The 25,971-nt window shown below is 37.5% G+C and overlaps 1 protein-coding gene across 1 annotated transcript; it reads right to left on the bottom strand.

Moving 5' to 3' along the window:
• Nucleotides 1-3,288: 3,288 nt before the first annotated feature.
• On the bottom strand, nt 3,289-25,090 carry slc1a1 (solute carrier family 1 member 1). The gene is made up of 12 exons (XM_020936449.2): nt 24,389-25,090; nt 21,020-21,160; nt 20,815-20,907; nt 16,338-16,452; nt 16,226-16,268; nt 15,069-15,167; nt 13,268-13,452; nt 9,987-10,094; nt 8,282-8,404; nt 6,981-7,175; nt 5,198-5,332; nt 3,289-5,126 (listed from the first exon to the last, which is right to left on the bottom strand). The coding sequence occupies exons 1-12, from the start codon at nt 24,642-24,644 to the stop codon at nt 4,886-4,888; spliced, it is 1,734 nt and encodes a 577-aa protein (XP_020792108.2). The 5' UTR covers nt 24,645-25,090; the 3' UTR covers nt 3,289-4,885.
• Nucleotides 25,091-25,971: the final 881 nt, after the last annotated feature.

Below are 25,971 nucleotides of genomic sequence, written 5' to 3'. Positions count from 1 at the left end.
CCAGTCTGTTTTTTTGTTTTGTTTTTTTTTCATTAGAGCAGGCACAAATTTACATGAATCTGTAATTTAACCTCCACAAACCAGATCTGTGGCACTAATAATAACAGTGATATTTGTTGAATTGATTAGTACTCATTTTTGTCTTTTATTACATTGAAATTGTTCAGATGAATACAAAAAATATTCTTGTCTGCCCATGTTTTTTTGAATGGGCTTTGTCCCTGATAGATAAATAAATAAATGAACTAAAGTCATTGGTTCTAAAGGGAGAAAATGCTCAGAACCAACCAATTTGCTCACATTGAATTTAAAACTTATGATTTTTAGCATCATTAACTTGCATTATTTTGTGTATGATTCTTTGCAGAGGTCATCTTGCCAAGACTCCACCGGTGTGAACTGTATGTGCTCAGAAAAGAGTGTATTCGTTGTATGGTTAGGTCATTGCAGTGGATTTATACATCTGTCCAAATCATCTCCTCTCAACTTTTTAAAAAGCATTAAAATATTCAACACACAACGTTATGTCAGATGTGTGTATTGTATTATGGGCATTGTCACTGCTGAACTGACATTGTGAAGTCCTCTGCTAAATCACCCCAAAAGTCATTAAAAGCAAATGGTGTCTTTGGCGAGGCGCTCGGTGCAAACTGCTGACGTTTATCACAGAAATGGCCGCGCTCTCCGTCTGTGAGGGATTGGGCTCAGGCTCTGGGAGGAAGTTAGGAACATTGTGATGTATTGGAGATGCAGAAATAGAAGCGCGGGGGTTGCAATGACAAAAGTGTTCAAAGATTGGAATAGACTAGAAGGAAACGGGTTAAATTAGCCGATCAGAATTCAAGGGCCATTACTGACAAGTCCAAAGATGCTCTGTGGAACTATTTGTTTAAGGTTTGCCACTAGCTTGTCTCCATGATGTTATTGCTTTGCTTAGAATATTCATTATGGTACATATCTGGTTTGCATTTATTCAATTACAGGCATTTTTATTGATAAAATAATAAAAATATATATATATGACTTTGCCTGGAGGTGTCACCTGCGTTTCCAAGGAGATATACGTTTTATACATCCATCTATCCATCCATTTTCTTTCGCTTATCCAGGGCCGGGTTGCAGGGGCAGCAGTCTAAGCAGGGACTCAGACTTCCTTCACCCTGGACACTTCCTCCAGCTCCTTCAGGAGGACCCCAAGGTGTTCCCAAGCCAGCCAAGAGACATAGTCCCTCCAGTGTGTCCTGGGTCTTCCTCCCAGTGGGACATGCCTGGAACACCTCACAAGTGAGGCGCCCAGGAGGCATCGGGAACAGATGCCCGAGCCACCTCAGCTGCTCCTCTTGACATGGAGGAACAGCGGCTCTACTCCGAGCTCCTCCCATGTGACCAAGCTCTTCACCCTATCTCTATGGGAGTGCCCAGCCACTCACTTTTAAAAACTCCCCATTTCTAAAAACTCACCTGTTTAAACTGGCATTCCCTCCATGATTCCCGCCATTTTCTACATCTTATTTGTTTGTAAAGCATCTTTGAGTGTCCAAAAAAGCACTATATAAGTCCAGTGTATTATTATTATTAGTATTATTACCCTGCGGAGCAATTTCATTTCAGCCGCTTGTATCTGTGATCTCGTCCTTTTGGCCATTACCCAGAGCTCATGACCATAGATGAGGGGAGGAACGGTAAATCGAGAGCTTTGCCTTTTAACTCAGCTCCCTCTTCACCACAACAGTCCGATACAGCGACCGCATCACTGCCGACGCTGCACCGATCCGCCTGTCAATCTCACGCTCCATCCTCCCCTCACTTGTGAACAAGACCCCGAGATACTTGAACTCCTCCACTTGAAGCAGGTGTATGTTTTAGTAAATGCCATACTGTTGAACATTCTTAACAAAGCAATAACATTTTCATAGAGATGAGCAGCCGGACCGTCCACTGGAAAACTTAGTAAACTTAGTGGGCTTTAAGAAGGCCTCTAAACCCTGTTCACGAAGTCTTTTGCACATACACTGGAGAAAAAAACATACTATCAACAGCAGACAATAATGAATGGGCAGTCCTTTATTAGATTGCAGATACACAGATTGTTACGGTCTGTACAGAGATTGAACCGAGCTGCGTAAGTGTGCTTTTGACATGGGCTTACAACCTGCCACATACTGTACTCAAATGTTAGTCTATATATTCAAATACAAACGAGCTTGGTTTGACCCAGTTCCCTTCAAAAACATGGCAGTACAGTTAAAAGTTTAAATGCTGTTCATATGTGTGGAAACAAATATGCGTATGCTCCTTTGCGAGGATTTGGCAATTTTATTTTATTAGCATGATAACTGGTAAATAGTTGTATTAGCAAAGCAACGGTTAGGCACGTGATTAGTTTTTAAAAAGAACTTTGGGTAAATGCAAACATTGGTTTAATGATACAAATGGTGTTGAAATTGATTTGTTAAATACAGAGGTGTAAACATGAAGATAGGAATAGAAATATTATATTCCTGTAATTATAAGATCTCAGACGTAATTTTATATATATTATTTAAAAAGTAAACAGCAGCAACTATATGTGGGCAGACAAACAGATGTGGACAAAAGCTTGTTCTCCATCAAATACTCCACATCCTGGGCACAGCTAGGCCAGAGTAAGTGCAAACAGTCCAATAAGCATGGCAAGGCATATCAGAAAGCTCCCCAGAGCATTAACCCAATAACACTAAGAGTACTGTTCATTATGATGCAAAAACCAAGCATTTTTTATATTGTACCTCATGGCTCCAACATTGTAAACCTTGAAATCCAGAACTGCCGACCACTACTAAGCCATTGTATCAGGCGGAAATGATTTCAATGTAATATTTTAGATTCTCATGTGTTATTTTTGTTATCTTTTCCCAAAATATTAAGGAAAAGGTTTGGTTTATTTGTGCGTACTATCAATCATCCTCTAAAAGAATAAATTGCAATTCGCATTTGTTCATTTGTTTTTCAAAATAAAACCAAAAATAAGAAAATAAGAAAATGAAAAAATGATTATTTTCTTCCTTATTTGTGCCCAAAACAAAAATGAAAAAAAAAAGATAATGATTTGTTTTTTCAGTTTTCGATTTTGGATTTAAATTAATAAAAAAAAACAAAAAAAAAAACAAAACAAAAAAAACGGATAACGACCATTTCCCGTTTCCATGACTTAAACTGCAATGCTGGACTTTTGTGCCGCATACGGACTGAACCAGGTCTAAAACAGGTCTAAACCAGGTCTAAACTAGGACTGAACCAGGACTAAACAAGGTCTAAACCAGGACTGAACTAGGACTGAACCCGGACTAAACCGATCTCAGTCACGGTCCTCGACCCAGTCTGAGTCCCGGTCTCAGGCCTAGTCTGTTCCCAGTCTCAGTCCCAGTCTGGTCCCAGTCTGGCCTTGGTCTGGTCTCGGCCTCAGTCATGATCACCCGACAATCTAGGCTGGCGCACCTCCAGGCCCATCCCAACACTCAATCTTGGTTCAGTCCTGGTTCAGTCCTTTTTTAGTCCCGATTTAGACCTGGTTTAGACCTGGTTAAGACTTGGTTTAGACCTGTTTTAGTCCTGTTTTAGTCCCGGTTCAGTCTGTATGCGGCACAGAAGTCCGGCATTACAGTTTAAGTCACGTAAACGGGAAACGGCCGTTATTCGTTTTTTCATTATTCATTTAAACATAAAATCAAAAACTGAAAAAAACAAATCATTATCCATTTTTTCATTTTGGTTTTGGAGACAAATAAGGCAGAAAATAGTTGTTTTTTTCATTTTCTTATTTTTGGTTTTATTTTGAAAAACGAATAAACTCATGTTACACGGATTAATTACGTTAGTTGTGGTATGACCGTTCAAATCTAAGGCCTTTCTAACTCAGTAAATAGATCCATTATTGTTACGGCAATGCCTTGTCTGAGGTCTTCTTCTGTGCCTCTGCAGTACAAATAAATCACTGGAGGTGTTGGTTAAATAAATATTTTAAAGCGTTATTGAATTACAGTTTAAACAGTGTCTCTGAAGCTAGCATTTGGGTTTATCTTATCACGCATAATTATCATAATAAAAACAGTGTTATTATACTGAGTTGCCGTTTATGTTGTGTGTGCCTTGATTTAGGTTCAATAAACGCTTGTAGAAGGCTGCCATGCACTTGACCAGAGCCCCTACGCTACATCACGCTAAATACAGTAGCAACATTGCGATTGAAATGATAAATATCTCATTATTAGCATGTACATGTAAAAAAGACACTCCTCTGTCTGAGCGCGGTACAATCAGGGGTGAGATTTGGCTTGTTTAAAAATGTCCTTGAATTTCACAGTGTAAGATGACTTCACTAGCTTTCATTTGTAGTCTTTGTAAGGTCTCGATGTGTGACTATGCAAGTAGCAGTCCTTATTGCTTCATGCAAATCAGTGAAAAAAGGCTTAAATATAAATAGAGCTGTACAAGCAGTGCATCATGGGACAGAAACACAACATATCCGCAAACTATGTTCAAATTAAAAACAACGCAATCACATACAATCAGGAAATGTTTCTGCATTTTCAAACAAAGAACACTTGTGTAAAAGTCCTTATTCTTCTTCTTGGCACTCTTTTGGAAGAAGGAAGCTCATCATCTCGTCCCGCTCTCCGTCTAATACGTTTGTCGGTTCATTTTAACTTCATGGAGGCTTCTATTGCTGATGTTGGCGGACTTGTCTGGCTACGCTACATCACTCACAATAAACGACAGCGGACGCAGTTAGCACGTTACAGTAAGAGCGCCACTGCTTTTATTGTCAGTGCTGTAGTTGCCCGACAGATGTTTTGCTTCTAAAGAAATATGGCACTTTCTTGCTTGTCTGAGCCCACCACAGAGTCTAAAACTGGGATGTTTCAGTGAAGGAGATCGCATCAGTTTTGTCCACTGTGAATCCTCCGTTGACATATGATTTCTTCTCGCACTCTTCGTCGTCTAAAGTGGTCTCCAGGGCGAAAGGGTTAGCCACATCCACGTCTGACACCAGGTCCATCCTCTCCAGCTCTCTCTTGGACAGCTTCTGGACAATACCGGCTCCGTAAGCGTCGCCCAACACGTTTATCATCGTGCGGAAGCGGTCCCTGCAACCATAAATACATTTACTGAGTAGTTGTTCCCTCAAGGCACCGAATGAATAATGAAGGGGACTTACAGCAGCCAATCCACAGCTACGATTAGAGTGACGTCGCTCGCGGGCAGCCCCACAGCGGTCAGGACTATCACCATGGTGACAAGGCCGGCATTAGGAACTCCAGCTGCTCCGATACTCGCCACTGTAGCTGTTATACTGGAAGACAAAGGACACACGGATATCCACTGTTAGTTATTACATGTAAAAATAAAGTGTAAGTAAATACATAACAAAGTATCTTATCTGTTGGAGATTGGTATTTAGAATTTGCTTGTATTTCCAGGTCACCTATTGTCTGTAATGTAAATCTGAAGCTATAATAACTTTGCTCTTGTTGGTAAAAACAAAAAAGGAAACTATACCTTAACAAGCCTTAATAAAGACTGAACAATGACTGAATGACCTCTTGTATATAACTGTGATATAATGTATTTATATTATGATATTTGTGTTTTACTTATTGTACAGAAATGTATATAATTTATGTCTTATTAATTCGAGTCTCTTGTTCTTTTTTTATTGCTACTTATTTAGAAGTTTATGATCATTTTTATATACATATATTGTATACTTTTTTTACTCTTTGTTATTGTAATATAATGTGATATGTGAGCTACTCTGTCAAAATAATTTCCCTTGTGGATCAATAAAGTTTGTCTAAGTCTAATAATGACATAATTCATAATGAACCAATAGTTTATGAATTAATAATTATTAAACTCAGGTTTAGTAACTACTTCATTAAGGGATTAGCAGTGAGGGTCTAATTAGTTACTATGTGGCCATACCGGCTGGTCAAAGCCTGATCCGTCAGATCTCAGAAGCTAAACAGGCCGGGTCTGGTTAGGACTTGGATGGGAGACCATTAAGAAAATCAGATGCCACAGGGGGGCGTCAGTCACAAAAACTGCCACTGTGTCCTTATGCATGCACTTCACCCACATTGCCTAATGCCTCGTATGAAAGAGGTGTGTGGTCGGAGGAACCGATGGCGCCAATTGGCAGTTGCGCTTCAGTCAGTCTGCCCAAGGGCAGCTGTGGCTACAGTAGTATCTTACCACCACCGGGTATAGAGTGAATGAATAATGCTCTATAAAGCATCTTTGTGAATACGTCTGTGAAAAGAGCTATATAAATGAAAACTTACTCACTTAAGCTTGAAAAAGTCTTAATAAACTATTAATTATTGACTTAAAGTGACCATACACTATTTTCTGATCTACTGTATGTTATGTTGTTTCCTCATCAGAAACAGACCTGGAGTTGTGCTTTGTTTCATTCACACACGTTTAACACACAAACCCTGCATATTTAGGCTTCCTCAAACAGAAAACACTCTGTTCCACCTTGTGATGTCATGTAGTAGTACAGGAAGTGCTCCACTCTACACATCTTCACTAGAAAGATTTGGATAATTTCAGAGCATTTTGAGCTTTGGAGATATAGACAGACTAATAATAAAACGTTACTCAAACAACGTGTGAATGAAACAAAACACAACTGCATAATACTATAGGACCTTTAAGTACTTGTTTATACATATTTTGACTAATTAAAGTGTGAATGGATGGTGATATCTGAATGTGTTGCCTAGTGCTAAACTTATTAATATTCCTGTGAGTGAAAGGCCAGGTTAAAGTGGTTAAAATAGATTATATTTTATTTAAGGTGATGTGAGTGTTGGCAGTTCAATCTTCTATTTTCAGTGTTTGATATGGTTTCTTGGCTTAAATCCGGCATTTCCATTACTGCTTTTTTTTCAATAATAGTAGCCTGAAGTATCATTGTATAAGTAAATCTGTACCTGATGGTGACGATCTGACCCACGTCCAGGGGGTAGTCATTGAGCTGCGCGATGAAGATGGCCGCCACAGCCTCGTACAGCGCCGTCCCGTCCATGTTTATGGTGGCGCCCACTGGGAGAACGAAGCGAGTGATGCGCTTGTCTATTTGGTTGTTCTCTTCGGCACATCGGAAGGTGACAGGCAGCGTGGCAGAACTGGCACAGTGAATAACGTGAAAATCATTAAGTATTTTTAAAAACATACAAAATATTAATGGATGTACTATCTAAATCAACGGTGGATAAAGTACTCAATTTTGCAAAGTAAGTACAATAAAGTAAAAATATAACTATCACCTTTAAAAAAGCAGCAGTATTTAAGTACTCAGTTAAAAATATACTTTAAGAGTAAAAAGTAAAAGTATTTCTCACAAGTGTTTCTAACTTAATAACATGTAGTGATATTCATAAAAAATATACATATATATATAAATATACATAGCTATTTCTTAATTTGTCTTATGAATTTTGTGTATTTATTTTTGTTTGCTCAAAGCTGAATCTTAAATTACATAATTTTGTCAGGTTACCACAAAGATGGTAAAATTTGTACAGTACTTTTTACTTTTCAGTCCAGTAAAAAAAATGTAGTAGAGAAAAAAGTACAGGTACTTGCTTTCAAATGTAGTGAAGTAAAAGTAACATACAAAATATTCATGGATGTACACATTAAATCAGTGGTGGATGAAGTACTCAATGTTGTTACTTAAGTTAAAGTACAGACACAAATGTAAAAACTTACTCAAGTAAAAGTATAACTATCACCTGAAAAAAATCTACTTAAGTAAAAGCATTTTGGTACTCATAAAAAAATATAAAAGTATTTCTCACAAGTGTTGTTAATTTGTTAAAATGAGGTGATATTGATTAAAAAATTATACACATATACATAGCAATTTCTTAATTTTTCTCATTAATTTTGTGTATTTATTTTTGTTTGCTCAAAGCTGAAGCTTAAATTAAACATTTTTTTTCAAGTTACCACAAACATAAATGTAATAATGTGATGTAATAACCCCTAAAATCATTTGAAAAGTACTTCTTACTTTTCAGTCTAGTTTAAAAATGTAGTGGAGTAGAAAGTATAGACATCTGCTTTCAAATGTAGTGAAATAAAAGTTAAAAGTATCCACTGTAAAATGTATTTAAGTAAAGTACAGATACCTAAACACTTAATTACAGTACTTTATTACTTTGTTACTTCAACCACAAATTTAAATATAATGCAGTATAAAAGACTTGATTATATGATATTATCTGACCTGGAGGAGATCATCAGTGCTGTGACCAGAGCTTGAGCCATGCCCAGAGTAAATGTGAACGGGTTCTTCCTCACGATGATGAAGTAGATGAGAGGCAGGCAGAACAAGGCATGGATGGCCAGGCTAAAAAACAAAAACAAGTTATGTTATTTATTTATTTGATCATTAATTTTGATTAAACCCTTCTCATTATGTCTGGAGTTTCCTTTTAGAACTATGAACATTGTGTTGACATGGCACCATTGGAAAAAAAAAGGCTGTTTTCACTGTGCAACTCTTTAGTAACAAAGACAGTAAAGCTGTGCAATTAACTGAATTTTGATCATGATTTCGATTTGCGTGTCAAACGATCTCCAAACTCATAATCAAGTTGAAACGATAAAGCTTAACAAAGTTTATTTTGGAATATTTTTTTATATGAATAAGTATATTTATTTTATTTATTGTAGAACAGCTGGATATATAGTTTATTTTGGATACATTTATGTTTTTCTATGCCTTATTTCCTGTTCAAAGTATATTTTATTCATTTTATGTTTTATACATCGCAAAACTGCTCTAAGGTACAGATTTGTAGCCTATATTTATTTTCAATTTGAAAGTTTTGCGTAAATTCTCAATAACAAAGTTGGGAGAAATGCTGAATAAATGCATCGTGTAACTAAAAAATAATCATTGAATAATCGTGATTTCAATATTGACCAAAATAATCGTGATAATGATTTTTTCCATAATCGAGCATCTCTAAAAGACAGACTTCAGTTCTAACGAGTTTTCTGATTAAGTTGTTGTTTTAAAGGGCCCATATTATGCTGCTTTCTGATCTATGTTATAATGTTGTTTCCTCAACAAAAACATACCTGGAATTTTTTATTTTTTTGTTTCATTCAAACTGTTCTTCTCTCAAACAGAAAACATTCGGTTCCACCTTGTGAAGTCGTGGTAATACAGAAACTGCTCCACTGTGTTTTCACACTCCATAAACCTGCACTAGAATAATGTGGATGATTTACACTCTTGAACTGCCTGTCTCTACTGAAGAAAAGAGAGAAGGTAGCTGTCAACGAAGTACTACATTACATCACAAGGTGGAACAGAACATTTTGAGCTTCTGGGAATGTAGACAGACTAATAAAAGATTACTCAAACCTGTGTGAATGAAACAAAACACAACTGCTTTTGCCCCAACGCTCACAATAATCAAATCTGCGAAATACAGGACCTTTGAAATGGCTAAAATTGCTCGTCAGACGTTTAGCAATTGTTTATATCACTGTAAAAGCCATTGCCTTATATTACAGTTTGATTTTATTGATTATTGACATTAGATTAGATTATCTTTACCCGAATAGTTTATCAAGAGGTAACTGTAGAGCTATTTATCTTGTACTGGTAACACTATAATAGACTGGGTACATTGTGCTCGCTGCAAAAAGCCCAAAGTCACGACAGGAGCCTTGGCGTGGCCCGCTGACCCGCTGGAAGACATTTACTACACCCTCTTTAATGTGGCTATTGAGATTTAGAGCCGTGAATGAGGCGCTGACTGCTGCATCTGCAGGTTGGCCACTTTTAAATGTCCTTGGCCCTTATCAGCGCGCACACAGTCCTTAGCTTTTACTGTATCATTGGAGGCAGGATGAGCCCAAATGCCAGTCGTAAATCTGAACTAGTGGAGCAGGTGGGAGTAACTGGGTGGGCTTACCCGCTCAGCACAGTCACCATGTACAGCCCCATCTTCCTGAAGATCTCCCAGTCTTCCACTTCGATGATCTTCGCCGCAATGAGGAACATGATCCCGACTGGCATGTAGCTGGAAGAATAATAATGAAAATAGAATATGTTAGATGCATATTATTTATTGCAGGGCTAGACAACATGTTTGTGCTAATATTGTTCTAGTATTGAAGCCAAGGAGCAGCAGCAGCAAGATCAGCTCCTCCAAATTCGAGGCCACTGGTTCTCGACCGGAAAAAGGTGGCTTTGCGTGAGATTGACAGGTGGATCGGTGCAGTGTCGGCAGTGATGTGGTTGCCATATCGGACCCTTGTGGTGAAGAGGGAGTGGAGTTGAAAGGCAAAGCTCTCAATTTACCGCTCAATCTACATTTCTGCTCTCATCTATGGTCATGAGCTTTGGGTAATGACCGAAAGGACAAGATCATGGATACAAGCGACCGAAATTAGTTTCCTCCGCATTGTGGCTGGGCGCTGCCTTAGAGATAGGGTGAGGAGCTCAGTCACACAGGAGGAGCTCGGAGTAGAGCCGCTGCTCCTTCACGTCGAGAGGAGCAGCTGAGGTGGCTTGGGAATTTGTTCTGAATGCCTCCTATGCGCTTCTCTCGGGAGGTTCGGGGCATCTCCTACCGGGAGGAGACCCCAGGGAAGAGCCAAGTAGAGCTCTGCACTCAACGCAAAACAGTGAGGAGCGGGATACATTTTGAAAGCTCACTGCGGGAGCGGGCGGGAGCGGGACTGCACAACGCGGGAGTGGGCGGTTGGGATGATGAACTGCAGTCCCACAAACTAAATGCGAGTGTAAAGTAAAATACACAAATGATGAACGTAAGCATATCATGCATCATTTGTGCTGGATATTTTATTTGGCATTAATAAAAACATTTAAAGCAGCAGACTGTCCCCTTCCCGTACACCGCGCAGAGAGTCCCCATGTACGCCATGTAGACCGTCCAGAACTAACTAAACCAGAACTAAACCAGGACTAAACCAGGTCTAAAACCAGGACTAAAACAGGCCTTAAACAGGATTTAGCCAGGACTTAACCATGCCACCGGACTGCCCACCGCGCCTCCTCCCATATGCAGCCTAATTCCTTTCACTTCTCCCTGTCTGATAGAGCTTAAGAAAGCAAAGGTTCCCATCATGCGGGACTTGCGGGTGGGCGCGGGACAAAATGTCTCAGATGCGGGACTGAAAATTACAATTCTTTGCTAGAGCAGGTGGGACCGGGACTGCACAGTGCGGGAGCGGGCGGGAACGGGACTGAAAATTCTGTCCCACGCAGACCTCTAGAGCCAGAGGGACTATGTCTCTCAGCTGGCCTGGGAACGCCTTGGGGTCCCATTGAAGGAGCTGAAGGAAGTGTCGCTGCTTGCCTCCACGACCTGGCCTCGGACAAGCATAAGAAAATGGATGGATGGATATTGGAGCCAAAATCCCTGATACATGAACATTTTTTTCATTGCTAATTAAAATAAATGTTAAGTTTAAAGTTTAAATACTGTTTGGCTTGTTTTTGTTTGTAGCCACAGTCACAGATCAATTAAAGATTTGATAACATTACTGATGATGTGATTTGTCTACTTAGATATTTCCTCATTGCACCTCAACCAGTATCTGTGAGATCCACCCACTGGTAAACCAAGCCAAGAACTTCTTAGAACAGGTCCAGTTATCCATTGTCCACTTCCAAGAATCGATAAGAGAGGAACACAGATAAGCTGACACAAAAGTGGTGCGTAAAATCTCCATTGTCTCTTTCCAGACAGAGGAAAAGTGAAATTATAACCAGTTGAACATAGATTATCAACATTTCTGCAACATAAACCTCTATATCAAAGCTTTAATAATAGAAATAGTGGCATTTCAGTGGATTTTCATTTACGTTTTTATTGTTGAAATTGGCCGTGAGACATCAAGAAGCACTTTGGGCACTCAAGTCATGAATGATTGACAATTCCAGATCACTCAAACATGAATCAATCAAAATACAGATAATGAGCATAGACCGTTTACAGAAGTGGACTAAGTGAGTGTGACGTCAACAACAGCATTCAGCTCCAGTCAAATGAGGCTCACCGCGGCTGGCAGTTATGGGGCGAATTTGGAGCCGAGTGCCATTTTAGAAAGAGGAATTTATTTATAGAGAAAATGACAAAATAAAAACACCAGGATCATGTAGAGCGGGTTAATACAGATGTCTTAAGACCAAAATGATGAGGCTCACTGCTGCAGTTACAGAAAGAGGGGTGACAGTTTTTCAATGTAAAGCCAATTGGAGCCAGAGTCGATGGAGCCGGAAGCACCGCCATGTTCACTTCTTATCTGTAAAGCGGCTGCTAGTGGGGTCGCTATGTCCATTTATATAAACAGTCTATGGCAGAGATTTTCAGTAGGTGAGGTCTGTCTCTCCTGGAGGGTGCCAAAGAGAACTAAAACCAGGACTAAACCAGGACTAAAATCAGGACTAAACCTGTTCTAAACCAGGACTAAACCAGGACTAAAATCAGGACTAAACTCAGCACTAAAGCCAGGACTAAAACCAGAACTAAACCAGAACTAAAACCAAGTCTAAAATCAGGACTAAAACCAGGTCTAAACCAGATCTAAACCCAGATTTAACCAGCATTAAACCAGGACTAAAATCAGGACTAAAACCAGGTCTAAACCAGGTCTAAAATTAGGACTAAAATCAGGACTAAAACTAGGTCTAAAACCAGGTCTAAACCAGGTCTAAACCAGGTCTAAACCAGGACTAAACCAGGACTTTACAAGGACTAAAATCAGAACTAAAACCAGGTCTAAACTAGGTCTAAACCAGGACTAAAATCAGGACTATAACCAGGACTAAAACCAGGACTAAAACAAGGCCTAAACCAGAGCTAAACCAAGATTTAACCAGAATTTAACCAGGACTAAACCAGGTCTAAAACCATGACTAAAACCACAACTAAACCAGAACTGAAACCAGGACTAAACCAGGACTAAACCAGGACTAAACCGGGCCAAAAATAGGCCAAAACCAGGTCTAAATCAGATCTAAACCATGCCATGCAAGTGGTCTTATTTTACTAGTTTTATTGTCTTAACGAGGACTAGTGGAGTTAAGTAGAGCTTTATTTTATTTTTCTACTGGATATGTTTTATTTGTGTTGTGCAGCACTTTGAGCTATTTTGTTTATGAAATGTGCTATATAAATAAAGTGGATTAGACTGGATTAATTTCCCTGTTGTGTGTGATACATACCACATAATAATATGCACCAGTTTCATTGTGGCTTCGTTGAGAGCGTCAAAAAACTCCAGCAGGATCCTCCCCTTCTCCCCCATCTTTCCGATCACCAGCCCGAACGCCACGCAGAACACGATAAGGCCCAGAACGTTGATGCCGTCTGAGTAGGAGCCCACCAGCTTGTAGTCCTTGGTGATATTCTGCGCACAGAGAACAAGGAGGCGATTGAAGGACTCGGGAAGCTCCTTCACAACACATTAGTGAGTCTAAAGAGCCTTTGAGGAGAACCGTCCACTGATCCATGACGGCGGAGGGACGCACCAGGAGCCGTGGCCAGGTGCAGAAATGTGAAGCCTGAGTGCACGTGGATCTAAGGCATGTTGTTGTGGTAAAACCCAAACTCCACACAGCAAACTATTGTATTTGTGCACGCTGAAAGGGCAGTGTTGTTTTCTAAATGTAAGAGTACACACATCCCATTAAAGAGCTCATATTATACTGTTTTTATTGATGTTAAAATGTTGTTTCCTCATCAAAACATACCTGGTGTTTTGTTTCATTCACGCATGTTTAACACAGCAATCCTACAAATTTAGGCTGAGTTCTTTTCTCAAATAGAAAACACGATATCATGAGTTATACAGGAAGTGCTACACTGTGTTTTTAAACTTCATGCACCTTCACTAGAATCATTTGGATCATTTCAGCTCTTAAATTGCCATCATAAGGGGGGACAGAGCATTTTAAGCTTTCTAGATGCAGACAGATTAATAACAAATAGGGGTGTAACGATATCCGAGTCTCACGATACAATATCGTCACGGTATGAACATTACGGTACGATATTTATTGCGATATTGAGGGAAAACTCACGATATGGTGGGGAGGCTCACGATTAGGAATGTAACATGTAATATCCACATCTCATGGTATGATATTTATTGCTACTTTTTCTTCATAAAATGCCTTGACAAGACTTAATCCAAAGGACTAAGACTTAAAAGTGCTTAAAACTGTTATTTCTTTTTGTATTCTACACTGAAATGGAGCAAAGGATCATGGTCTATGTAGTTCCCTCTGGTTTTTTAGCTACTGCTGCACCATAACTCTTAATTTAAGCAAAGAGACTTGTAATTTGATATATTGTGATGATCTATGATATTATTGTGAGAACTTTGACGATACAATATCGCGATATTTCGGTTATTGTTACATCTCTAATAACAAACACAACTCCAAGTCTGTTTTTGATAAGGTAAAAACATTATAACATGGCTTAAAGCTTACAAGAGTCAGTTTGGTGTAATAAAGGACTTTTAAAATATGCATGATTGACTGTTGGATAAGTAGGTTCATTCACATAGACAGGAATAATCAGTTAAACCAGTAGTTAGGTCAGATTTTTAGTGTGGGTTTACATGCACAAATGAAATCTGATTATCACAAACATCCAGCGACATGTGTCAGTTAATTAATGATTTTTTAAGGAACAGTTTTCAATGTTTTAAAACGACTTCTTCAGTATTTACCATTTCCTCTTTAATTTTTTATTTGAACTTTTAGGATATTTTCTTTGTCAAAACTCACATCAGATCTAAATGGCTGTTTACATGCACACCAAAATCTGATTATAACTGGATTTCTGGCCCTTTAAGATGATTTAAATGACAGGCTAACTGCAAAATATGATGTGAATGAGCCCATGATCAGAAATAAATAGTTGTAATAGTTTTATAACTCAAAGAAATCTGATCTTTTGTTGACAGTTAGGCTTTTATCATTAGTGCAAGTGAGTGTGTATTTGGAGGTGTGTTACCTGGACAGCGGCCAAGATGGCATTGGCCAGAGGAGGTATCGTAGTGGAAGAATTTGTCTCTGCTTTGGTCATCTCCAGCTCTTTACGTTTGGTCTTGTACTGTAAAAGAAAACAAGTGAGATGTATAAACTGTTTAGTAGGACGACTGTAGAAAGGTGAATTGTAGAAAAAAAAGGGGCACATTGTTAAATAATGTGCTGGGACAAACTCAGGAAATTTAAGCTCATAGATGATAACAGCCAAAACACCACATGATTTTTTGTTTTTATCTATTATAATGCACAGATATATTAGAAAAGTACTATATTAAAACCATATATACCCCAAAAATACTGATTTCTTTGTGAGAAAAATGCTTTAAATGCCAATCTCACTTTTGAAGGACCTATATAACGCTATTTTCTGATCTACAGTAATGTTGTTTCCTCATCACAAACATTCCTGGAGTTGTGCAAAACTTTGGGAACAGGAGTGCTACTTGCAAATACAAAAATTGTGTAGAATTGTCCTTTTGGTGATCATCAGTGTAGGGACTCAAATACAAAGTAAAAAAAAAAGTGAGGCACTTTATTTTGTCCTTTTTGAGTGCCTCAGTTTTTTTTTTTTTTACTTTGTATTTGATTCCTGGAGTTATGTTTTGTTTCATTCTCACATTTAACACACAAACCTTACATATTTAAGCTGAGTTTTTCCCTCAAACTGAAAACAATCTGTTCCTTCTTGTGATGTCATGTGGTAATACAGAAAGTGCTCCACCTTCACTAGAATCATTTGCAAAATTTCAGCCATGGACTTTTCCCAGGTCTACTAAAACATTTCATGATATCATAAGGTGGAGCAGAATATTTTGAACTTTGGACATGTGTGCAAAAAAAAAAAAAAACACAACTCTGGGTAGGTTTTAATGAGGTAACAACATTTTAACAAGCCATAAAGCTCACGGGAGTAAATTTTCGACCTTAAAGACAATTCATACGTCAGTGAAAAAGTAGGACATTCTTTAAATATGTAGGTCAAGAGGCAGGGACTTAAATGGGAGTGTAGGGCAGGTGGTCAATGTAATGTACATTCAGCACAGTTGTTACAAATAGATAAAGTTTAACCAATTTTAAACCAGCTTAAATCAGGTCAACTGAGGAAATGAATGCACACTGTACCTGCTGGAAACACGCCTGCACCAGATTCTCCGGGAACATGTTTCTGTGCAAAAGAAAGGGGCATTTAAAAAAACACGTAAAGTAATTTGTTGACTTTTGCGTTGCGGTTTACCTGATGAGGTCCAGTAGTGTGTCCACTGTGGTGACATCAGGCGTGGTCCCAGCTCTGTCGATGTGGTCCGCGGTTTGAGAGACTCCTGGTTTTATGGTCATCACTAGAAGGATCCCTGGAAAAAGAAAAAAAAAAAAAACATACTCTATGCTTTTAAAATTTTCATGGTTTGATCACTGAGACAAAATACAATGGAAATACCACACAATCCAATTCAATTTTATTTATATAGCACATTTTATCAACACAAAGTCTCCAAAGTGCTGCACAGAGTAGGCACAATATAAATCAACACATTAAATAAAATAAAGTTTAAAATAAATAAATGAGCAAGTCAATACAAAACATAAAAAAATACTAAAATTAGTTTGGGAGTGCTGCATATTGAAAGATTGAGGTATAAGGTGTCAGGCAACCCTCAAAAATGTCAGAAGGTATGGAGACCTTTCTGAATTTTTTTTTTATTTTTTTTATGAGTTTTATTGACTTGCTCATTTATTTATTTTATGCTTTACTTTATTTAATGTGTTGATTTATACTATGCCTACTCTGTGCAGCACTTTGGAGAGTTTGTGTTGGTAAAATGTGCTATACAAATAAAGCTGGATTGGATTGTGTAGTACTTCCATTGTATTTTGTCTCAGTATGGTCTCTTGTAATAATACTTAATACAATATAATACTCTGGAGCATCTGAATTTGTAGTGGATTCGTGAAGAAGAAGGTGACAACATTATTATATGATGTAGTTGTGGACATTTGTACTCTGTGCTTTTTTGTATGTTTGTGCCCCATTGTGTGTTTGTGTGTGTTTTCCTTTCTTTTTTTTTTTTTTTCTTTTTTTTAATTGTATATCTATTTTATCTTTAATCTTATATTTTATTTTATTTTATTTTATCTTATTATATGTATATTTATTTTTGTTGTTATTATTTGGCTATTTTATTTACATATGTTTCTGTTATGTAAATCATATAGAATGTGAATTTAAACTTACTGATTTAATTTTGTTTATTTAATTTATATATATTTAAAATTTTATTTTATTGTATTTTATGCTTACAGTGTATTTTAATGATTATATGGCACCAACGATGAGCTTGTCCTTGTCGGGTTTTGTTGTTGTTGTTGTTGTTGTTGTTGTTTTGGAGTGTTTGTTCTAAACTGAAAATGTTGATAAAAAATACAAAAATTAGCAAATAGAAAAATAACAAATAAAATCAATAAAAGACAGTCAGAGGACCACACGATTCTCACGCAGTGTTAAAAGCCAGTGAGCAAAAGTGTGTTTTTAAAAGAATCGACTGAAGGGGGCGCTCTTAATGTGAGGGGGGAGAGCGTTCCAAAGTTTGGGGCGAACCACAGAAAAAGCCCGGTCGCTCCAGAGTCTTTTGAGTCTGGAAATACTACACAGTCCAGTACAAATAATGTTTTTATAGTAAAGTCATGCTTCTACAATTGGTAATGTATTAACCTCTGCCACTCTGTTAGTTGATTTGTGTATTGATTTTGCCTACACAACCAAAACCTCTTGACTTCACAGTGAACTGTTATAAAGAAAATATGTTAAACTGTTTGGGGTATTTGGTATGAAGCATAGGTAGATTATTACTTTACATATTGGTCAATGTAAACTGTAATATTGATATAAAACAGCTTAATAACAGAAAAGGGTCAACTGATTTTCTGTTAAAAACTGATAGACCCGCCTCTTCATAGCGACATTTTACTGTAGCAAGAAGCATTTTTGAAACCTACATGTTCCACCCAGAGTCTGTATTTATTTATTTTAGTTTATTTATGAGACAGGGACAGTGCACAATGTACATTAACCTTAACAGGAGAGAAGGATTGTGCCAGGTTGTAGCACTAGAGCTTATTTCCACCTGTAGTCCCTTGTGTATGTTTTTTAGCTATGATTTTAAAAACTAATATCAAGTACAGAGAAGTGGGCGGAGATAGGAGGTAGGTGAAAAATGAAGTTTTCCGATTACACATGCCTCAAAAACAGAATTACTTAAACATGTATGGATCAAAATACAGTGCTCAAACATGTTAAAAGTACAATTTACTCAATATTTCTCCTTTAATCCTTAAAGGGATAGTTCGGAATTTTGGACATAGGGCCTCATTTCCTAGTGAGCCAGAGTGTTGTAGATGTGTGGAGACACTTTTTTAAATATTCCATCCAGTCCTTGTATTTGCAGAGGTCACTGGTGCTAGGCTAGTGCATGTCAATGGCTATAGTTATTCTGCCACTAAAAACAGTCTTACCCACTCCACAGACTGAATGTTGATGTGAATGTGTCGATAGAATAATTTTAGAAGTAAAACCCAGGCATGAAAACGGTTCAAGGATGAAAAAGACGAAGGGCGATACACCAGTACATGCATGAGTGTTGTAGTCAAGACCGCACTAATCGAGACCAAGACCTGACTGAGAGGTCCTGAGACCAGGACAAACCAAGACCTCTGAGGGTCCAGACCGAGACAAGACTAAGACTTTTAAAGGTCAAGACCAAGACAAGACCGAGACCACTGCCCTCAAGACCAAATTGAAACCATCTTTGTCATTTTCTACATTTATTTATTTGAAAACTTTTCTCATCTAATCTATACGGTTCACACAGGTCACCTATTTTGGCTTCAAAAAGGAAAGTTTTGCCAAAAGGTGAGAGATTTTCATGCTTGAAAACCAACGTTGCATTTGAAGGATTTATGTCTGAGCAGCAGCAGCGAGGTGTACTTCCTGATAGAAAGCTTGACAGCGGAGGACTGATATATGAGAAAATAGTCCCTCAACATGTGACGATTCATGTGATGCAAGGTTAGTTTTATTTCAAACATTATTCTATCAACACAGACATTCACATCGACAGTCTGGTGTAATAATAGTTTTGCTTCAGGTGTTTTGTGGAGTGGGTAAGACTGTTTTTAGTGGCAGGATAACTATGGCCATTGAAATCAAGCCCTGGGGTTTCAAAATGGCCGTCCATTCAAGTCAGTGGGCTGAGCTCAGTGGCGCATGACTCCAGATTCACCTTTAGCCCGGCGAGGGTCTTCAGGTGGCTGTGGGCCGACCGAGCATGTGCAGTAGTGCTCATTTCTCCCACAGGCACACGAGAATGCATCGACTATAAAGCGTTTTTTAAGACAACTGAAGGGTTTTGAGCTGAGAAAAAGTTTATGATCTAAAAATAGGTAATAATCACCAACATTTTTGAAAGTTGTAGGTGCCCTGTCAGACGAACACAAGCAGTTTGTGATTACATTGCGCTCTATGAGAAAAATCCTGTCTCAGCCCATGGTATTTTTTCCACTGAAGTTCCAGTGAGTGACTACTACGCCAACTGGAGGCAACTGGGCCTGGTCAAGCAGAAGTAAACAGCAAGGCCAAAAATTCAAGTTAATGCATCTGATATAAAAATGTATTCAACAGATAGCATATGTACTCTAGTTTATGAAACTGTTTACCTTTTTTCTGTACCATTTTTGGTTCTAAAGTTAGATGCGTTTTAAACAGACCATGTATGAAACATGGAACAAAAATTATTTCCCAAATTTCAAAGACCTGCAAATCATGTAAATAAATGGATGTATTTCATCATATCTTGTGTTTTTCGATCTTTGAACTGTTGATGAAGGTACATGATTTTTTTTTTTTTTTTTTTATGTATTTAAAATGATAAAAATTTGCTTGGAAGGACTGACATATTTTATAGAAATAGTTTCTTTCATTTTGAAGTAATATTAAAGTATTCAGAAGAAAAAAGCGACAAATTATGCAAAATCATGCACCTTCTACTTGCTTGCACAATTTTCCCTCTGTTACTTTTCCCTCCGTTACCATGACCTTTCTTAATAAAAAATCTCATTACTCAAAAGAGTTTTTTCAACCTAATCTTGTACCATATGGTAGAAAACTATATGAAGCAAATATTCAAACCAGTTTGTTAAGGATATGTAAGTGAGAACCTGCTAGTTATCACTGTTTGTATTTATTGCCCAAAAAGTGCTGCATATTTTATTCCCTCCGTTACCGACATGAGTTTTTTAATTTTTTGTCAACAACTTGAAAGAATATCACAGGTTTTACTTTACCCTGTTGGAGTGTAACTCTATTCTACATTCTGATACTTTACTTATTTCAATAGTCCCTCTAGTTTTTGAATAAGAGCTATTTGAATGTAAAAAATCTTCCCCTGTTTCCGTCCGTTACTGCTTGACCGGACCCAACAACAAAAAGAAATACCCTCTCCAGTTATTTTAATAGACCCATGATTGACATGCACTAGCCTAGCACCAGCGACCTCTACAAATACAAGGATTGGATGGAATTTTTAAAAAAGTGTCTCCAAATGTCTACAACACTCTGGCTCAATAGGAAATGAGGCTTTATGTCCAAAAAAAAATCTGGACTGTCCCTTTAATACTTTGGCATGGCTAGTTGGGGTAATAAATTTAGTCAAGAAACTTACCCAAGACAACTGCGATGATTGTTGTTGAGAAGTAATAAATGACAGCGCGCAGACCGATTTTCCCTGACACCTCCGAGTCCAGAGCAGCAACACCTATTAGAACAAGATGGAAGTGTAGCTGTCAACATGACTCAGCAAATCAGCCAGAATAACTGTATCGGATGGTTTGATTTGCCGTGATGTAATTTGTAAAAAGCGGAGGCACCTGTTATCATGCTGGATATGATGAGAGGAAGAATGACCAGCTTCAGCATCCTCATGAGGATCTCTCCGGGAAAGCCGAAATACTGTTTGTCGAGGTGAGACAGCGAGGTGTATTCTCTGACCACGAGACCCAAGCTGATCCCTGGAGACCACACACAGAGGATAAACAGTGTTAGGGTAGTAGATTAAAGCTGCACCGTGTAGCTTTTCCAGTGGATTGTCTGTCACCGACTTGTTTCCATGGAGATATTATTGCTTTGCCTTGAATATTCCACGGTTTATTGCTCAAAAATACCTCGAAAAACCTTATTTGACACCAGATCATTAGTATTTTTGATGATGGCATTTAAAAAAAACACATAAAATCCAGTGCAATGTGTATGTATATCCAAGTCTCATGATACGATATCGATACTTTCACGATATAAATCTCAAGGTACGATATTTATTGCGATATTTTGTGGAGGCTAACAAAACTGTGAATATCCCACTTTTTCCTCTTAAAATGCTTTGACTAGACTTAATCCAAAGACTTAAAAGTGCTTAGAATTGTTATTTCTTCTTGCAGTCTACACTGAAATGGAGCAAAGGATCATGGTCTATGTAGTTCCCACTGTTTTTTTAGCTATTTCTGCACCATAACTCTTAATTTAAGCAAAGAGCCTTGTAATTCGATATATTGTGATGCTCAATTATATTATTGTGAGAATCTGACAATACGATATCACAATATTTTGTTTTTTGTTACATCCCTAGTATGTATGAAAAAGGAAACTAAGTTGTGGTGCAGATTTCTGTTTGCAATTGATTAATAATTAATGCCTGAACTGAAATGTACTGATCTAAAATGTTTTAAAGTGACCATCGGTGTTGATGCTTTGTCTGGAGAAGAGAAAATTGGCAGAAAACATAAGATTACTTTTATTTCTGCTCCTTTTCATTAATTTCTTGTATGTTTGAGGTTGTGACACTGTTGATGTCTTTTTATACTTTATGAATGAAATAAATAAACAAATATAAATAAAACAAATTTAAAAAAAAATCTACTTAGTTTTATTTTTTATGTATTATTCCCATTTATATTTTTGCTTCTTATATTATATTGTGATGTTAGAGCTACTGTGCCCAAATAATTTCTTTTGTGTTTTGTGTTTTGCATTTTTACTCTGAGCTTTTAGCATTTTTACTCTGAGCTGGGTCACCTCTTCATAAATCTGACCTGTGACTTGGTTTGATGGAGATTCTGGGTAAAGCAGTTACATTTTAGACAACAAAAAGTGTCTGACTCTCCACCAAAAAGTGACATAGTTGCATCTTCTATTAGAAAAACAAAACAAACTTACGTATTAGAGCACGTTTACTTTGCAGAATACAGTTTGAAGGAGCTGCTTTTACTGACTCAGCCTTTTCTAATCTGTAGTTAATTCCATGAAGCACAATTAAAAGATGAGGCAAATTAACTGCTTTCCGGCCACATGTATTCCAGTGAGATGGTTTTAGTGACATACACCGTGGAGTCTAACGTGTTATCGGACTGAACAGACCACAGTTAAAATGCTTGTAAAAATGAATTTGCTGATGTGGAATGGATATCTCGCACGATGGTTCACCAATAACATAAAAAAATGGGCAAACGTTGCATCGATTGGATCATCATGACAACCCGTACTGCAATAATAAAATATCAAGCCTTAGAAAATGTTATGATAAGATTAAATTATTATGTGTACGCCAGGTTATTACAGAATGAGTAGAATATAAGCAAAAATGTTTAATAAATAAACCTATGTTAGATGTTTTTAATAATATATCTAACACTACATTATAAAAGTAGTGGTTTTGAATTGGAAAAATATGGAAGCCCTTTCAACAAAACAGTGGATTAAGGAACTTTCAGAGTGTATCAGATTGACATGATTTATCGCAAAGGGAAAACGAAAAGATTTTGCAAAATTATGGGAACCTTCTTTGAATATGTTATTTATTTTTATTGTTGTCATTATTATCTTTATTTATTTATTTTATTTTATTCTATTTTATTTATTTATTTTATTTTATTTTATCTTATTTTATTTTTTTTATTTTGCTTCTTCTTTCTCTTCTACCCATTTTCCCTTTTTAAAAGTTATATCTTCACTGAATATGGATTTTTGACTTACCTGCAACTAGTAAATTGTATTGCGCAAGCATTGTTGCTAAACACGTGAATGCGCACGTGTGTGTGTGAATTGGCCTGCTTTTCTTTTCTTTTTCTTTTTTTTGTTAAATATTGACCTATGTTAACGTAGTCAATTGTTGTAAACAGTTTTGGTCTGAAAATTAATAAAAATACTTGGGTTTACAATGACAATATTTATGCCTGGGGATCTGGCTACTTCACAACAATGTCATAAATAAACATGTAATGTGTAGTCTAAACTATTGATATTCAAAAACTCCTCCTTCTTTTCAACTAGACATCTTGTTAAATTATGTTGATAAGGTATTAATTATGCAAAATAGCTAAAATATATTGAACTATAAACTTGCAGAAAACCAAAGAACACATAACTTGGCTTGTTACTGCAGCAAACTGTTGATATATAAGTCAAATTTTCCAACTTTTATTACATTTTCAACACTGTAATGAATAATAATATGACTTCCGAAAGGTTTGTTTGGTTCTCCAAGATGATTCTTAAATATATTTTCTCATAAACAGACCAGTGTGGTGTTTCTTTCAAACCTTGACATGTTTCGAGTGCATATTTAAGAACTACTAATATGAGTTGTTGTGATTATATCATTATTAGAGGTTGTGAATATTGTAAATTTTTCCTGGAAAGACACCAACCTCTCGCTATAGGGCAGACTGTGTGCACATGCTTGTGAGGGAGTGAATCCTATTTGCCAAAAAATGGATAGCAACAGTATAACCCCGGCTTCCATTCCATAGGTTCCATAGTCCAGTGCTAATTAAACAAAGCAAAATTAAATATAATGAGCTGCAAATGCATCACCACCAGATAAAGCGGTAAAACAAACTATGGATATAACATTTTGACATATGGTCGGGTCTTGTAAGCAGTGTATGGGACTCTTATGGTCTAGCGACACAGGGGGGAGACCCTATCACCCTAGTCTGGTCACGTTTGACTGAGACACCTCCAGACTGTGAGGGGACGTGCTCTCTGCTCCTAAACATTCTGCTCCATGCAATGTTGCTAGGAAAATTTTATGTTTCCCAATGTGTTTTCGCAGCCCAGTCAAGCATAGGAGGTAATGATTTATGACAACAACCCTGGTAAAGCAAAGACGCCACAGCAAACACATAAAAAGCACCCTCAATGACAGCATCACTCTGCGTTTTATGAATTAATTTTATACATACCGAGCATCACTGACACAACTGTAGCTATCAGCAGCCAGTTCTTCTTCAGCAGGCGTTTGAAGTCCAGCCCTCGCTCCTCTTTGTCCTCCATTATGTTCATGGTTCTTCTCTTGCAGGGCACAACACAATGGCGACAAGAAAATGAAAAGAGGCTACCGCTGCTGTCAGACGCAGACTGTGGTGAGGAGGTGGCTGTCAGGAGGTGCCGATAGCCGGTGTCCGAGTGAGCCAGGGAATGTGTGCGCCACAGAGACATGGAGGCAAGGTGGGAGGGAGGCGGAGGAGGAGGGAGAGAGGGAGAGGAGGAGGAGGAGGAGGAGGGGATGGAGAGGAGGAGGAGGAGGAGAGAGAGAGGAGATGGAGGAGAGGAGGGGGGGTCTAGGGCACCCCTCCCCCATGCAAGGTGTTTCTGATGTGCTCCTTTTATGACCTGAAACGTAAGCAAATGAACAGAATAATAATTAATCCAGAGGACAGACACACAGGGAATGATGAATGAGTAACTTCTCAAATGTGAAGTGCAAATAGGCTTTTTTTGGTGTCAAACCTGTTTTTCCTCACACAGCCTTATGCAAACAAAAGCTGTATTTCTTTTTCATTCATTCATCAGTTCAGCATTTGTAGCTAAAATACATTTTAGCTACAAATGCTGGCAAAGAATTTAACAACTTCAGCTCTATACTGGTTGAATTAAAGCCCGAGCTTAATTGCCTACACAGCATTAACCTTATTTATTGCGCTCAGTGTTGTGTCATTAAAATTGCGTTAAAGTTTTATAAATATATTGGGTCCAGCCGCTGTTAACAACATCAACACTGGATTATTTATATGCCTACTTAATACACGTTTTATAAATCTTTTTTTTCAGTCCAGTTTTGCAGTTTCCAAACCTGTAATAAAATACAGGTAGAAATTAAGCAGCACAATTACAATTTTTTTTTATTAGTGTTTACTTCACATGTTTATTTGCTGTTACGGTGTACTGCATGTACTTTACTGTTTTCTGCAGCATACTGTCTATAGTACAGATACAGTATAACAACAATCAGCAGAACGTCATCTGTGTTACTTGATCACAAGGTTAGGTAAAAAAACAACAACACTGAACTGAATTAACTAAGCTAAACGGTACAACTTTATTGCACAATTAACACATGCTGCTGAATATATTAGACACACAAATACGTTTTAATAGAAGGGTTAGTGTAGCCAAATTGAAGGGTTAGTTATACTGCTGACTAGGACCGGGTATCATTAAGAAGTTGCCTATATGATACGTACCTTGATACAGTGAGCTTTTGATTTGACATGATTCAATACAATATATATTTCAAATGGATTCAATATGATTCAAAAAAATAATGTCTAAATCATGGCTGTGATACTAAAAGTCTTTGTTAAACCACTTCTCGTCTAAAGTTAATATGAAAAACATCCATTTTAATCATTAAAACTGTGAATATGTCAAATGTGCTGAGTAAACACATTTCCTTCCACTGAACAAGCAACACAACTATAGCGCTGTATCAAAATAACTTAGTAAAATATACCAAAAAATACCCTGATACGTTGATATTTATCAC

This window comes from Boleophthalmus pectinirostris, unplaced genomic scaffold, assembly GCF_026225935.1.
Source record: "Boleophthalmus pectinirostris isolate CB_2022bp ecotype Guang Dong unplaced genomic scaffold, ASM2622593v1 HiC_scaffold_20, whole genome shotgun sequence".
In the NCBI taxonomy this organism is placed as follows: Eukaryota; Metazoa; Chordata; class Actinopteri; order Gobiiformes; family Gobiidae; genus Boleophthalmus; species Boleophthalmus pectinirostris.
This window is presented reverse-complemented; position numbering and strand designations above follow the sequence as displayed.

What these genes read in the sequence shown, in the direction of transcription:
- slc1a1 (XM_020936449.2), bottom strand. Translation starts at nt 24,644, where the DNA reads ATGTCTCTGTGGCGCACACATTCCCTGGCTCACTCGGACACCGGCTAT. An exon ending in AATCATCGCAGTTGTCTTGG is followed by an intron (nt 16,453 to 20,814) that starts GTAAGTTTCTTG and finishes TTCTTTTTCCAG; the next exon opens with GGATCCTTCTAGTGATGACC. An exon ending in ACACTACTGGACCTCATCAG is followed by an intron (nt 16,269 to 16,337) that starts GTAAACCGCAAC and finishes TCTTTTGCACAG; the next exon opens with AAACATGTTCCCGGAGAATC.